Source organism: Lagenorhynchus albirostris, chromosome 8 (assembly GCF_949774975.1).
Source record: "Lagenorhynchus albirostris chromosome 8, mLagAlb1.1, whole genome shotgun sequence".
Taxonomy (NCBI): Eukaryota; Metazoa; Chordata; class Mammalia; order Artiodactyla; family Delphinidae; genus Lagenorhynchus; species Lagenorhynchus albirostris.
In genome coordinates this window covers 88,582,609-88,598,319 of record NC_083102.1, presented here as the reverse complement: position 1 = coordinate 88,598,319, position 15,711 = coordinate 88,582,609, and the positions used below count along the sequence as shown (strand labels likewise).

General features: G+C 48.2%; 1 protein-coding gene across 1 annotated transcript in view; it reads right to left on the bottom strand.

Moving 5' to 3' along the window:
* CDHR3 (cadherin related family member 3) overlaps window positions 1-15,711 on the bottom strand; it is a 151,800-nt gene that overhangs the window by 31,640 nt on the left and 104,449 nt on the right. Inside the window, exons 4-7 of the mRNA XM_060156187.1 lie at window positions 15,497-15,594; window positions 5,947-6,041; window positions 5,066-5,170; window positions 211-359 (exon numbers count right to left, since the gene is read on the bottom strand). Coding sequence (XP_060012170.1) covers window positions 211-359; window positions 5,066-5,170; window positions 5,947-6,041; window positions 15,497-15,594 — 447 coding nt within the window. The remainder of the gene's footprint in view (window positions 1-210; window positions 360-5,065; window positions 5,171-5,946; window positions 6,042-15,496; window positions 15,595-15,711) is intronic.

Sequence of the window (15,711 nt, the reverse complement as noted above, 5' to 3'; positions counted from 1 at the left end):
GGTGCGGCCAAAAGAAAAAATACACCTGTTACCCCGATAACTTACGATAGTCTAGATGGAAAGGCATGCCCCAGACCAGAAGACAGAGAAAATATTTGTAAAACAATCCAAATGGCTGAATTAAAGGATGCACATAAGGATGTGTGTGTATGTGTGTGTGTGTGTGTGTGTGTGTGTGTGTGTGTGTGTGTGTGTGTGTGTGTGACTTACACTGATTGATCATGAAATAGCTGTTGACAGTAGTGATGCTGTAGAAGAGGAAGCTGGTAAAACCTTTATCATCAGGGTCCTCAGCTGTGATATTGGCCACAATTGCTCCTGGACCCAGCTCCTCGGGAATCGTGTACACGTGCGTTGGGCTGGAACAGAAATACAGCAGACACAGCTCATTTCAGGGGCACAGGAGGGTAGAGTCTGGGAGGTGGGTATTTTAGTTCGTGCTAAATATAGCGCTGAGCTGTTGGAGTTGCATCAATGTGTTGGGGAGGGAGAGCTCAGCAGCTGAAAGGAGGGGGTGACTGGCTTTTGTGTTGCCACAGATCACATCCCTGTGGATGCAAAGAAGTTGCCATGCTGCGATGGCAACGATTTATACCAGCCATGGTCCCTGACTCCACGCAGGCCTGATGCCATTTCAGGTCAGCCTTGGCATTAACATCTTTTAAAATAAGGATAGTCGGCCTGTCCAGCTGTCTTCTCTTCTCCCAGTTCGTGTGCAGAATTTTCCTGAATTCTTTTAAAAATCCCTCTGGACACAATATCCAAAACTATAACTTCCTGATGCCCACACCATGGCTGCCCCCAGAAGCTGATTACATTGTGAACCTTCTCTATCCCAGGGCCTCTGCTCACTTTTTATTTCTTCCCCCCCCCCTTTTTTTTTTGTTCTGAGGAGGCAGAATTTACACACAGAACGTGTATGCCTTTCCAAGTTGCGTTAACCGTGAGGTCAGCTCTCTGAAGGGAGAAATGAGCCCCACTGGCAGAAGCTAAGGTCAGCGTGCTGCCCTCCAAGGATGACTTCTTACAAAGTAAGCCCAAACTGCTAACTTACGCACCATCCTCAGACCTCTGCTGCCTTGGAAAAGGCCCGAAACCAGACAGATATGTTTGAGGTTTTAACTGCACAACCTGCGTAAACTAAATAATTTTGAATGTACCAAAGGAAGCTTATTGTTTAAAATAACTCTGCAGGAAGTCCTTTTGTGGAGGGAAAATCACTTCAGTGGGACAAATAGTCATCTTTAATTTACCAGTTTCTTAAATTTGGGTTTTCCCATGTGGGATTGTCTTTAAGAGGGGAATGAATACTCTACCTCGGATCTAAAGGATTGCGTTCATTTCATGAGCTCAGAAGGTCTCTGCGGTTCTGTCCCATCATCTGTAGGGCCAGAGGGAGGAGAAAGGGGCGGGGACCTCCAGGGGAGTCAGAGGCAGGCTGAGAACAGCTGGAACCAGGGCCTGCCCAGCCAGGCTGCTCTCGGGATCCTGGGCCGGCCCCCACTCCTGGGGCGACCTCCTGTAGGCTCGCTCCATTGATGGGGGACAGTAATCTTGTTCAGGCCAAGAAGCCACCTCAGTGTTCTGGACCTCTCACTACCAGGGGTCCTGCAGAAGCTGCCGTTTGTCCATTTACTTACCTGGCACACACCGTTGTCAGGGAATCCGTGCCGCCCACCAGTGGGTCCAGGGATGGACAAAGTGGGAGGCAGCCGAGGAGGCGGGGTGGCAGGAACCAAAAGCAGAGCCAGAGGAGAGAGGGGGATGGCCCTGGCTCCCCAGGCTGGACTAAGCCCTTATTCCACTGTGTGAGAGACCCTGTTTCTCACGTATTGGATTTTTTCCTTTGGCTGCATTGAGGGGCTTCCGTTAATTTCCAACAGAGATCACTAAGACACCGTGCAACCTTCACAGCCTCGCCTTTGCTACCCCAGGGGTGGTCCCCGCCTTCCTAACTGCCTTCCTGAGCATGCTGGGTCCTCCGGCCACTCCAGACCACTGAATCAGGAGCCAGAGTTTCACCAGATGTGCGGGGTCGGCGGTGGGGTAGCACTTTAAAGTTTGAGAAGGACTATTATGAGGAGTCACCAGAGGTGACAGCCAGAGGCTCCCAGCCTCTCATAGGACAGACAGAGGACACCTTGGGAGAGAAATCCCCTCCCTCTCACCCTCCTCCTTCCCTTCGAAGACAGTGGTTCTCAGCTGCAGATGATTATGTTGTTTGTCACAACTAGAGGAGCAGGCTGCTATCGGCGTGTAGTGAGTCGAGGCCAGGGATGCTGCTAAACAGCCTACGATGCCCAGGACAGCCCCACCGCAGGAAGTATCCCGCTGCAAATGTCAGGAGTGCAGCTGTTTAGGACCCTCATCTGCGGGCTCCTCCAGTCCACGCTGGGCGCTCCGGGAAATCAGGTCCTCGTGAAGAGGACTGATCAGGCTGTTGGTGAAGACACAACTCCCCGGGTACAACATCCTGTCCTTGGCTGACTTGATATTGAGCCTGGCAGCAGATAAAATCTGTGGTGTATTTGGTTTGGGGATCCAAGACCCAAGCATGTATAAAATATCACTTAACTTAGAAGTGTTATCCTCAAACCACAGTAGAAATCTGTTCAAATGCAGTGAAGCCAGGACCCCTGCAGCCCCCCCGACAGGGGAAAGCTCTGATATCACTAATTCCCACACTCTTCTCCCTGTGACACTGGCTCACCAGAGCCTGGACCCAGGGCCACACTCAGGGGAAAGGGTGTGAATCCAGGATGACCTGGGATGGCTTCTGTAAGTCCATAAAGTGTGTCTACACTGCCTCGCGCCAGGTTGAAAAGGACTGTGAATGAATGCAAAAGAAATGGGCAGAAGGGGAGAAAGACCCACCTGCCTGACTCTAAAACAAAGTTCTTTGCAAGAATAGCGAGCACTGTTTGCGAGGTAGAGGGTGAATGTAAGTCGGGTACTCTTATAGTAAACTGCCCGACTTTCATAATGGCAGCATCCTGGAGTGCACATCAGGAGAACATGAAACGTTCAGCATTTGTCACCACCCGGGAGAAAAATGGTGAGGCATTTTCAACAGCAGAAATAGTACTTGCTTTGGTTGTATTTCATTGCAGGACCTTAACAAATAGTAGAGATAGAAGAGTTGTTTCCACATTTTGCATTTCTAACTTCACACTCAAACTCGGTCTGCTTGAGTCCATTTGAGGATTTAATTTTGTTCATCCTGAATTAAATAACTTATGGTTAGTCCTAGCACTGATTTGGGAGAAAAGAAGGATGATGGTTCAAGGGAACCAGGAAACCCTCAAAGTTAGTACCTAGTTTGAAACTGAGCAAACTTGTTGAAAGTGAGGATGGCTGAGTGACTAGCTTGGCTCTAATTGAGCAGCCCTGGCAAAGTAGGGCAGCCATCCTGCCCCAAATCCTGCCTCACATCCTTCTAGATCACAGGCTCTCCCAGACCCATCCTTACCAACATCCAGGGAACACTGTTTGAAATTAAGTCGACTGTTTTTTTTAAAAATGGTTAGACAGTCACAGAGGTCATGCTTCCTTGTCTGGGATGGAGCCTAACAGGTTCATCTCTCAAACCAAAAATGAGAACCAGAGTTCCAGAGCAATCTCTGGGGGACCCCAACAAACAGCCAAGGTCATGTTCTCCTTCTGCTGAGGCCAATTGCTTTATTTTGGAAGATGTAGTCCAAACCAGATGGCCTACACGTTCTGCCCCTTGGGCGAACTGATTATTTTCCCCTTTGCAGGCCCATTAGTCTGCTTTCCCACCTCACAGACTGGGGGTGTGGAGAGGCCATCGCAGAACGTGTCAGCTCTAGCCCCACTGCCATCGCCTTCCTCTGGGGGATCACTGATGAATCCGCATTGCTGTGTTGGCCAATACTTGAGTCCGAATCCAGGCTGGGATGTCACAATTATTTATAAACTGCCTGTACTGTGTTCCTGGAAGAGCCCGTCAGCAGAAATGCACTGCACCGTCCTGCTGAGCTTAACCCGGCAACAAGCATTTTGTGGGAGTGCCTCTGCTGCTGCTCCCTCCATGTTGACACTCAGTAACTGGGCTGTAGACTGTGATAACGTCCAGAAGTTTCACAACTGTGGTGCGTTTTGCCAAAAGGCACTTGGTTAGCCTGTGAGTGGAGTTGCTTTAATACCTCAATCTCGGAATACTTTTGCAAGCATTCTACATAGGTCTGGGGCCCAGTGGCTTTTGGTTGGTGGAGTCTCCCGAGCTGAATGTATTCCGTGAATGCAGTGAACCCAGGCAGGGGAGTTTGCCAGTTTTCTTGTGGCTGGTTCCTGAGCCTGGCTCAGCAACTGTGGGATACGGTGGGGGGTGGAGTCTTGTAACCAGTAACCAGGCTGTTTGCAAGGTCACATGCCAGCTCAGAATCCCATCTCCGCCTCCTAAATCCTTGTCTGTGACAGGCTCTGGTCTCGCCTTTGTGCCTGGGCTGGTGCCGGGCACATTCCCACAGGCTGCCTCTACCAGATTCACTTACCTTCCTCACGTCTGTTGGATGGAGGAGCTGCCAGACAAGGCAGATCTCCTTTCTGAATCCACCACAACAGGAGGAAACTTAGAGCACCCAGCAGTGGGCAGGCCCCTTAGGCACCATCGAGACAGCCCTTTCCTCAGTCAGAGAGGATGACCTCCTGACAGTGGGCTTTATGGAGCCTGGACTGATGACGTGCTCTAGGATTCTGCCATTATTAGTGGTGAGCCTCCTATCCTACGAGTACCCGCCTTCTGCCTTCTGCATGTGCCCAGTGGCAAGCCTTGCACCAGGGGCGTGGTGTCTGGCCTCCACCCCTTCCCCACCATACCCAGAATCCCATGGTGCACACGTCTGTGGGGTGTGGAGACGGGGGGAACAGAGGTGGAAGATGTTAAGTCTGGAGGTCCAGGTAAATGAGCCTCTTACCTCTCCTCCAGGCCAGAGCAAAGGGCAGCCCTCTGCCTTGCATGAAGTGTGTCTGAGGCAGCTCAGCCACTTAAGAGACATGGTACCCCCCGGCCCACGGAGACCCCCTCCCAAGCCCTCAGGCCTACCTGGTAAAGCGAGGGATCTCATCATTGATATTCACAATGTTCACCTGCAGCTCCATGGAGGCTCTGAGCCCTTGGCTATCTCTCACTTCCACGATGAGATGGTACCTGTCAGGAAACAGCCCAAGTCAGGGAGTCAAGCTTTGCTGACATGACTGCAAATGGGGTAGGGGGAGGGAGGGAGGAAAGTGTCCGTCCCCTTTCTGGCCACCCCCCTCCATATCCCCCTGCAGAGTCAGATCTGCTAGGTCTACCCTTCTTTCCTCATCTCTAAAACCCCACCCCTCCATTTCTCATCCTATAGTTATTACTGACGGCTGCCATCTCCCGCCCGCCACGTTGCACACCCTTTCTCCATCCTCGCTCCCGTTATCTTGGCAAAGTGCCTCATCCACCCACGTAAGGAAACTGAGGCTGCCATGGATTAGATAACTAGCCCTGCTTCTCACACCTGCTGCAGATCCCAGAGCCAAACCTGTGTGGACCCCAAGGCCTGTGTGTTTTCACCCTCAAGCCCTGGCTACTCCTCATCTCTTTCCCCAGAGGCCTGCTCACCTCCACCATTCTGCTCTGATGTCGGCGAACAGCTCTGACAGCTGCCTCTCCAGAGCCAGAAGGGCATCTGAGGCAGTCCTCCGGATGCTTCAGGGGCCCCATCCCACACCTTCGCTCTTGTGATCCAGAGATGTAGATTTTGGGTGGGAAGGAGGCCTTCAGATAATGGCCTTACTCCTGATCCCTCTTTGGAGCTCACTACCCTCTGAACCTAGCAGCAAGGCAACAGACCACTCAGGGCCTCCGCAGCTGCCCTCAGTCTACACTAGGCCTGTTCCTTAGACACTCAGATAAAAGGTACTTCAAGCAAAGTCATTGGCAAAGGCTACCTGCTGTGTCCTGCTTCAAAGTCAAATTCTGTTGTGGAGAAGAGGGTCCCATTAGCAGACATTCTGAAACTCTTTGAAGGGGAAATCAGGAAATACTAAAAAACAAGGAAAAATATATTACTGAGCACACCTACGTAGCTTTCCCCAAGAGATGAGTTTGTTCACTTCCCATTTTATATTCTTGGCCCGTGCAACTTTTTCTTTTTTTTTTTTAAAGGGCATGCTATTTATTTATTTATTTATTTTTGGCTGTGTTGGGTCTTCGTTTCTGTGTGTGGGCTTTCTCTAGTTGCGGCGAGCGGGGGTCACTCTTCATCGCGGTGCGTGGGCCTCTCACTGTCGCAGCCTCTCTTGTTGTGGAGCACAAGCTCCAGACACACAGGCTCAGTAGTTGTGGCTCACGGGCCTAGTTGCTCCGCGGCATGTGGGATCTTCCCAGACCAGGGCTCGAACCCGTGTCCCCTGCATTGGCAGGCAGATTCTCAACCACTGCGCTACCAGGGAAACCCTCGCGCAACATTTTTGATGTATCAGGATGAGGCCCAAATGGGCAGTTCTCAGGCTTAATGGTTCTTGATTCAAGAAGGCTCTGGATCAGTTGGTCTGAGCCTCTGACCCTGATCGGCTACACCCTGAGAAGCTGGTCACTGGATCCTGCTTCAATTACAGAAAATACACATAAACAGCTCCCTGCTTCTGAGTCCAGCATACTTATCCCCATCACTGTATTCTCACTTCTGCTTCCCAGGACAACTTCTGGCTTTGATTTGGTGTCTTGGCTTTAACCAACACTCTTTCAACGCAGCTCCCATGCATTAGGAAATAGGACAGTACTAAAGCAAATACGATCTGGTCTCTTTCCTTAAAAGAACTCAGGATACGGTGCGGTGTGAAAATGTTCACAAAGCATTATTCATTACAATGATGGCAGGGAAAAGGAAAGAGACAAGTGTTAGAGAGAATGAACCTTAGCAGGTACTAGAGTCCAAGTTGGAAGCTGGTTTGGGATGTAGACGCGTTTTTTAACATCCCATCTCAGGGCTATGGCCTCTGGTCAAGCCTTTGCACATCCTGGGGAGTTGAGGGTCTGTCCTCCTTGGTTCCCAGTGCTCAGCCCAGCTGTCTTGAGGACCCCTTGCCCAGCACCAGTTGCTCTGATAAGGACACAGGCTTCTTTGCACATCCCACTGAGGGCCAGCCCATAGGAGGCCCACCCCTGTCCGTCCACGGGCGCTTGTCAGAATAGCTTCCTTGTTCCCATCGTGGAGTCAAGAAGCAGGGGAAGACCCTGGATCAGAAGAGCTGAGTCCAAGCTCTGGTTCTCACCTCAGGACCTGGGACAAGTCCCTTCCTTGCCTGTAACTTAGGGCTGAGTCCACCAACAGCTCGTCCGCATTATGGTAAGGATTAGATCGGAAGGCACACTGGAAAACGTGAAGGGCTGCGCGGCAACACGTGAGGCTTACGTATTTATAGCCATCTGTTCCAAAGGGCTTTAAGGGCAGAAGGTTTCATTATTTCCCACTAGGGTGAGGGATGATCTCTGGATCAGATCATAAGTGGAGGTTATGCAACCAGAGCCACAGCCCCTGAAGTCTAGAATCAAAGGAAACGTCAGCCGAGCTTTCCAACCCAGTGATTTGCTGTGTTGTGATCGCAGCTGAGCTCCCCGTAGAGGAGAGAGAACGCACAGAAAATAGATGAAAGCTCTCCTTTGGGGCCAATGAAAGATTTTTAAACGATTTTTTAAAGTGTTTACTGTCCGTTTATTATTTAATAACATTTTTCTAATTGTAATGAACATATTTTTAACCAAAAAACTGGGACCGAAAAGTCTAAAAAAGAAAATATTAATCACCTGTAAAATCTCATCGTTTTCATGAAGTCTTCTGTTCTTTTCTATGCAAACATACGTCCTCCAAAAAATTGAGATGATGTTCTAACCACAATTATAATATTTTGTTCTTTTTATTTATAGCTTGAGCATTGGCCCATATTCTTGTCTCATTTTATAGACTGGTTGGTTAATGATGATATGGCCTTCTACTGTAAGGGCTTATTTTACTAAGTCTTTCTTGCTGGTTACTTAGGTGCTTCCAACCCATTTTTAAGAGGAAATATTTGGCCAATGCCAAGAAGTGCCCTTCTCCCAGCTACCCCGCCCTCCAAATTGTATAAGCACCTTGACAGCACTCAGAGGTGTGATGTTTAAATCCCAAGCCCCCCACCAACTCTCCAGCTCACTGCCCGGGCCTGCAGCTGGCAGCGTGTGGAGCTGTCCTGGCTCTGTGAGCAGAGCCTTTCCTGCAGAGAATCCTCACATATCCACATGTCAGAGGCTCAAGCTGGATGTGCTGGAATGGCAGAGTTCAGAGACCCCGGCAAGGCATTTACTATATGCACCTGAATCGGGATGCCTTTCCACATGTGTTTTAAAATGCTCTAGGAGATAGGAGATAGGAGCTGGTTGTTTCCCAAACAGTGCAAGGTCTTGGGATATGGAGATGACAGACAGCCCTGCTCTGCCAAAGATGATGGTCAATCGAAGGAAGATACAGAGAAGATGTGGGACAGGTGCTCCACAAGGGATAAATATAGGATATTAGGGCAACAGAGAAGGCAGCCTCTTAGACCCATCCGGAACATGAGTCACACATTGGGGCAGTTGAGTCGTGAAGTGGCTCTGGATCCAGGCTGGAGCCAGACTGCTGAATCTGAATCCTGGTTCTACCATTTTATGAGAGCTTGTGCAACAAAGAGGAATAATAATAAGGCATGCCCCATGGGGAGATCACGTAAAGTTCTAGAACAGTGCCTAGCAGAGGGAAGCTGTCCATGTATGTTAACTACTACTGTCCAGTTAGAATGTGAGATCCATGAGGGAAGGGGCTTCATTTTATTCACTGCTCTATCCCTATGCCTAACACATACTAGGTGCTCAATAAATATTTGTTAAATGTTCAATATTGGGGCTTTCTTCTCGCGTATTTCCCATCTGAGACCCCCATTCCCACCTTAAAGGATCTTAAAAAGGCAACAACAACAAAAACGTTGCCAACCTTTATAAAAAGTCTGTTTCAATTTGGTAATGCTGGGCTTGGGTATGAAATCGTCCTCCAGTCTCAGCAAGCAAGAAAAAAGCAACAGCAGCAGACAGAAAGGGGAGAGAGCTGTAGGATTAGAACACGGGGAATTTCTTTTAAATTTTTATTAAGAGGCTGATTTCCTGGAATCCCGATTTATTTTTTCTTTTAGAGCCAGGCTAATTTCCTTTATCCCTGAACCTACGAGCTTCTGTTAATGGGAATAGCAGTTTGGTACTTAGAAAGGAGATAATATCCATAGACTAAAAATATTATGTCATGTGGCCATTTGCCAGCGACTCAGCAAAGCTTTCTGTAAAACCTGGCATTCTCTTCCCTTTTTAAAGGCTTGTTTAATCAAAGCTGCTCCCTTGATATTCGTTCTTGGAAAACAGAAATTAAATAGGATGAAAAGCAACGGCAGCCCCTCTCTGCTCCAATACTGGCTAAGAAAAGTCCTGAGTAATCAGATCAATTCTGTGAACAAATGCTTGTCAGACAAGCTCTCGAGCGTCCCCGCAGGGAATATTCCTTTACCGTCACCCCAGGTTTCTCTCTTTGCAGCCCCTTGGCGGCAATGTTTTGCTCACGGACACAGAGCTTCGGGGTGGAGAACGATGAGCAGGCTTCCTGCCCCATTCATCCTTTATTGTGCCACCGGTGCGGAGAGAAAAAAGGCTGCGAGGGAGCTGGCCCAGTTTCCTGAAATGTCAGGCTCCCTGGGGAGGGCACGCCACCTCCGGGCCGGCACCCGCCCCCGCCGCTACAGCTGGAGTCACGGGCGAATAATGATCCAACCTGTGCTGATTTGCAGCCCTCGGTTGCTTTCGGGCCTGCAGTGGAATCAAGCGACAAGAATTCAGCCTCCCAGCTCGTAGGAAGAGAGCAGTCAATTTCCAGGGGCCAAGTTTCCAGGGGGAAGCAGGACCTTTATTCCTCCCAAGTCCGGGGAGTGCCAATGACCCTACCAGCCACTGAGAACATGCCCCCAAGCCCACCCCGAGGGCCCAGACAGGCAGCATCTCTCTACTGGGCCAGGGCAAGTTATAAAGATGATGCCACGGTCCAATTATTTTTCAGTGTAAGCTGAATGTTTTATAAAAGCCTCAATTCCTCTCTTTTCGCCCTATTCCACCCCAAAGCAGCTCAGAGGTGGGAGGTGGGGGACGGGAGTGGGAGGGAAGGGCGCCTAGGAGGAAAAAAACAGCTACCATAAAAAAACCTACTGCAAGCCCTTAACTCAACTGGGCTCTGCTTGTGTGTGTTATTATCATGAGGGTGAGCTAGGTGGGTTATAGACAAATATTTGTTTTTAAGAAGAGCCACATGTATAAATGCAACATGCTATAGATATGTAAAGGATGCAATCCTTTACTGAGGAAGCTGCAGATCTTCCTGTATTTTGTCAGTCTTTTTCCGTGATCAGCCTGGGTCCTGTTCTTTGATTCAGGCGTCACTAATCTTAAGAACAATGATGCCCTTCTATCTGAGGAAGTATCTCTCCCGACGTATGAACCATCATCAGTGGTGGTGTATTTGGAGTGGGAATTTTCAAATAGCACTGCTTGTTCCCTTCTCAAGCATTCTCACGAGGACCTGGAGTATAAAGCGTTTTGTAAAGACTTCCAGCGGAGACTCCTGAGTTAGGCAGATGCCTGGGGGGCAGTGAATAGTAGGGGTGTGGGTGGGTGGGTGGAAGACGATGAGGAGAATCCCTTGATTTTCACTGGCATTACCTGGCCCAGGCGAGGGCCTCAGATCCTTCCCTCGCCAGGAAATAGGGGGCTGCTCAGGGGACCTGAAAACTTCCATCCAGTGGGACTGACAGTCATCTGCTGATCACTCTACTCTCAGGAAGACTGCAAGGTGATGCCACTTCTCAGAGCCATGAGCAAGATGGAGGTGGAGAGAGAATTGCTTCCCCTGCTGCCCTCCTGGTAGCCCAGCTGGTAGCAAGGTTATTGCTCTTTTAATTTCATCCTTTGTCTGCCCTGGTGGAGACAAAGCACATTTCACTTTATGCAAAAGTCCTTCCCTAATGGAAAGGCCAAGAGAAAGCCCCTTAATGGAAGAATTGCTGCACTAGATCACTTTGCCTCCAGCTGCGAAACTGATTAACGTCCTTCGAGTCTCCAAGGAAGCTCTGCTGCAGTCACGGTGGCCATTTCCAAGCATGAGGGGCGGGGAGTGTGGGAGTTGGGTGGGAAGGAGTGGGCCCCAGAGAGCCTACTTCAGGAGGTGGAGAAAGGGCAGGCAGAAATGCCAGTAAATCTAATTATTCACACAGGGACCGTCCTGCGCGTCTCTGTGTCCTGATGCTCTGCCTCTGAGCCTCCTCCATCTGCACCCATCACAGCACAGAAGGTGCACCGGCAGGGGAGCGAATGCTGGGCCCCAGCCACACTGTCCAGCACAGAGGCCACCAGCGACGGGCACCTGTGACCGCAGAGTATCTGCACTGTGGCTGGTCCAAAAGGAGATGAGCTTTAAGTGTAAAATACACGAGTCCGAAGAGATACTATGAAAAAAAGGATGTATAGTATCTCACGAGTCATTTTTATGTTGATTATATGTTGAAACGATAATAGTTTGGATATATGGAGTTCAATTGTATTAAAATGAATTTCACCTGTTTCGTTTTACCTTCTTGATGGGGCTACTAGAACATTTAAAGGCACAGCACTAATTTCTGGCTCACAGTCTAGCTCTGTTGGTCAGTGCGGGTCCAAACAATGTACAACCACATGCTTTAGAACTTTCTTTAAAAGGGAGGGAGCAAATACCAGTGGTTTCTGTATTAGCCCCAATTTTGCACAATCTGTGACAAACACAGTTTCACTTTATTAAGCTGGATGAGGGTGGAGGATTTGTTGTAAAAGAGTTGCAGGTTCCAGAGGTGTCCTAGAGCTAATATTTAATTTATCCTTCCTCCTCTAGTCGCTGCCATGAGCAAGGTGACTCCTGGAACCCACCAGGTAAGATGACAGGCACAAACCAAGTCCAGGTGGCTTCCTGCACATGCTTTGGTATCTTATTAAAGTCTGTGCTTGTTTACTCAGGTCAGTGGTTCTCCAAGGGCAGAATGCATCAGAATCACCTGGGAAGTTTGTGATCCAATTCAGCATTCCGATGCAGAGTCTAGGAATCTGCGTTTTTGAAGCATCCTAGGTATGTTCTCATGCAGGGGCTTGAACACCCAGTGAGAAGCACTCATAAACCAGTGTTCCCAGAACAGTGGGAACCCAGAACTGGGTCAGAACACTGTTCTGACCAGAACAGTCACCCAAGGTATCTGGCAAATCTGTAGATTCCTGGCCCCATCTCAGACCCACAGAATCCAAAACTCCAAGGGAGAGACCTGGGGAGTGTGGGAAACTGTGTCTTAAAGCCGTAAAATAAGTCAGAGAAAGACACGTAATGGATGATATCACTTAGTGTGGAATCTAAAAAATACAACAAACTAGTGAATATAACAAAAAAGAAGCAGACTCACAGATATAGAGAAGAAACTAGTGGTTACCAGTGGGCAGAGGGAAGAGCGGGCGATTTAGGGGGAGGGAGTTAAGAGGTAGAAACTATTAGGTATTAAATAAGCTACAAGGAGATATTGTACAACACGGGGAATGTAGCTGATATTTTATAATAGAGTATAACCTTTAAAAATGGTGATTCACTATATTGGACACCTGTAACCTATAATATTGTACATCAACTATACTTTGATTAAAAAAAAAAAAGCAGCGGTTCTCAACCCTGGCAGCACAAGAGATCACTGGGTGGGGTGCTTTAAAAACCTGATGCCTGGGCCACACCCCAGGTCAATCACATCAGACTCTTAGGGTGTTGGACCCAGATCTCTGTGCTTTTGCAAGTTCCTCTGGTGGTTTCAATTTACAGCCACGGTTGAGAAGCACAGGTTTGGTCAATAGCAAATTGACCCATCTCCTTTCTCCTTGTAGGGAGCAAAATATATCATTTAGTACCACCAAGCGGGCAGAATAAAATGTCTACGTACAAAGGCCGTGGCATGTTACTTCCTGAACTGTTATTACCTTTTGCTAGTCTGAGAAAGGTTCCTTCTAGGTTATGTTCACTGCTCCTGAGGGCTGGCTGTTGACTTTCTGTGCAGCTGTCAGTTCCAGCACAGGTGTTAAATACTTCATTAACGATTTCTGCTGCAGTGCCCCCTCCCCAAACAATCCTAAACTCACTGCAGAAGCCACAGTTGCAGCCACCCGGCTCCAGGTTCCAAGGGCCTGCAGCTGCTCTCCGATATCTTTGGATGGCATTACATTTTCTTTTAAGGGAGCAACACCTATTGTATTTGCTCCCCACCTGGGCTGCTTCCCTTCATCTGAAAGGGTAACAACCTGACTTAGGAGGTATTTTTGAAAGGGCCATGACCTTGTTCCTTCTGCCTAATTTTCAAAATATATATTGAAATGGAGATTTAAAAATAAATATTTTTCTTCACACCCGAGATTCCTTCCACTCTGCCCCCACTGCATCTTGTACAAACTTTATAGTAATGATCTTATTGAATTATCATTATTTGGTGTATGCATGAATGTCTCCCATCCAGACTGTAAACTTCTTGAGGTACAAAGATGTGTCTTATTCGTCTTTGTATCCAAAGCATCTAATAGAAAGCCTGGCACATAGTAGATTCTTGGTAAATGTTGAAATGAATTAAATGTGTAAGTGTGGTACTGTGCTTTGGGTTGCTGACTTAATGTCCATCCAGAATCCCTTTTCCCCTGGTCACCACCAAGCAACAGTGGCCATAAGACACAGTTCTGGCCATTGAGAAGTAAGCAGAAGACCCCTGGGTAGGGTTTCCAGGAGGGTCTTGGTTTCCCCACCAAAAAAGGGACAAACTGGGTTGGCCTGCCTCCTTTATCCTGTACCCCATCCTGCTTTCTTTTTCTCTTCTTCTTCCTGCCTGGAACTTAGAGGTAAAGCCTGGAGGTACAGCAGCCATGTTGTAATCATGAGGTTAACAAAGGGAGAACAAAGCCAACATACACTGGATGAAATAGCAGAAAGATAGGAAGAGCCAAGGTTGCTGAGAGTAGCAGCTGTGCCAGCCCTGGACTGCTTGCGTGCCTGCCTCTGGTCTTCTTGTTATGGAAGGAAAACAAATCTCATATCCACCACTGTGGTTAAGTTTTCTGTTACTTTCAGACAAACACATTTGTAAGTTATAGAACAAGTGTGTTATTAATAAGTACGCATTTAAAGCACCTAGTATTGCTCTTAGCAGGTAGTAGGGACCCACTAAGTGTTTGCATATTAATCACGTATTCATGCAGTTAGAATCTTGGATGAACGAATGGGTTGATTGGTTGTTTTTTTGACAGAAGGATTGTCTTCCAATGATAACAAATTATTCCCTAACTTAAGATATGTTCAATAATCTTAAAACAGCTTTGTTGCAAACCCTGTAGAACCATATTCTATTGGTTCTGGAGTTCATTCCCAAAGCTCCCTCCTGTTAGAGAAAGTAGTCCAGTTGAAGCTGCAAACCATGCAGCAAAGGCAGAGACAGCCTCCTGGCGTTGCCAATTCCCCAGGTGTCATAGTTCAAGAATTCTCTTCTCTGTACGGTGGGTTTGCTGGAGTTTCGTCTGCTCCAAGATTAGACAGGTGGCATTAGCTTTGGTTTTTTCCTCTCCAGCCTGGGCTGCCCAGCTGCGTTGGGTACACAAGCTGGGAGCTGTGCACCCACCCATCGGTGGGCAGAGCTGGGAGCTGAGGCATCCTTGCCCAGGGATAAGCTAAGAGGCTTCTTGGCCTGAGTGTTAGTGGTTACAAGAGCTCCACTGGCAGCCCCCTTAAGGAAACTGATTAAAAAGGTGGGGATCAGCAGTCTCAGACTGAACCACGAGGCAATGCTGCAGGACTCAGTCTCCTGCTTTTCTCTGTGGAAATCCTCCTTTTCTTCGGAACTCCTGGGACTGTCTTCTAATTTTCTTTTAAAACTAGGCTCCAAGCAGCTTGTCTTCATCTCTTGAAAAGGAAGTGTTAATGCCTGCCTTTGAGGTATACATTTTATGCTTATTTTTAGAATAATATAGCTGGTTTTTTATCACCTTAGAATTAAAAAAATATTGAACAATTTTGATACACCAGGCACTGGACTAAGTGGCTTTATGTGTGTTATCTAATACTAACCATCCCCCTACTATGGTAGGTGCTATACTATTATTCTTCCATTTTATAGATGGAGAAATTGAAGCTCAGAGAGATTAAGAACTTGTCCAGGATCACACAGAGCCATGGATCCAATGTGGAGTGTCTGTGCCCAGAAGCCCCTCACCCATTCCAGCCTCCCCGGGGCTCTGTGCCTGGCAGCGGACAGCAGATTCCTCCCACTGCCCCCACCCAGCCCACCCCGCTGAGACTCCAGGCTCCTGTGTCAAAGACCACACAGAAAAGCCCCTCTGCAGTTTAGCAAGGAGACTTACACCGAGGGGTGTGTTTTGCCTTGTGTCTTCTGGATCGAAGGCCTCCACCTGGTAAATAACTCCAGGCTTTGCTCCTTCCACTATGTAGAGGTCTAGACCTATACCGGCATGCAAAGGGGAAAAAAGAAACATTTTATTAGATAAAACAAACGAGGAATTCCCAAACCAGGACAGCCATATCAAGCCAAGCACTGGGGGAAAGAAGAAAGCAGTGA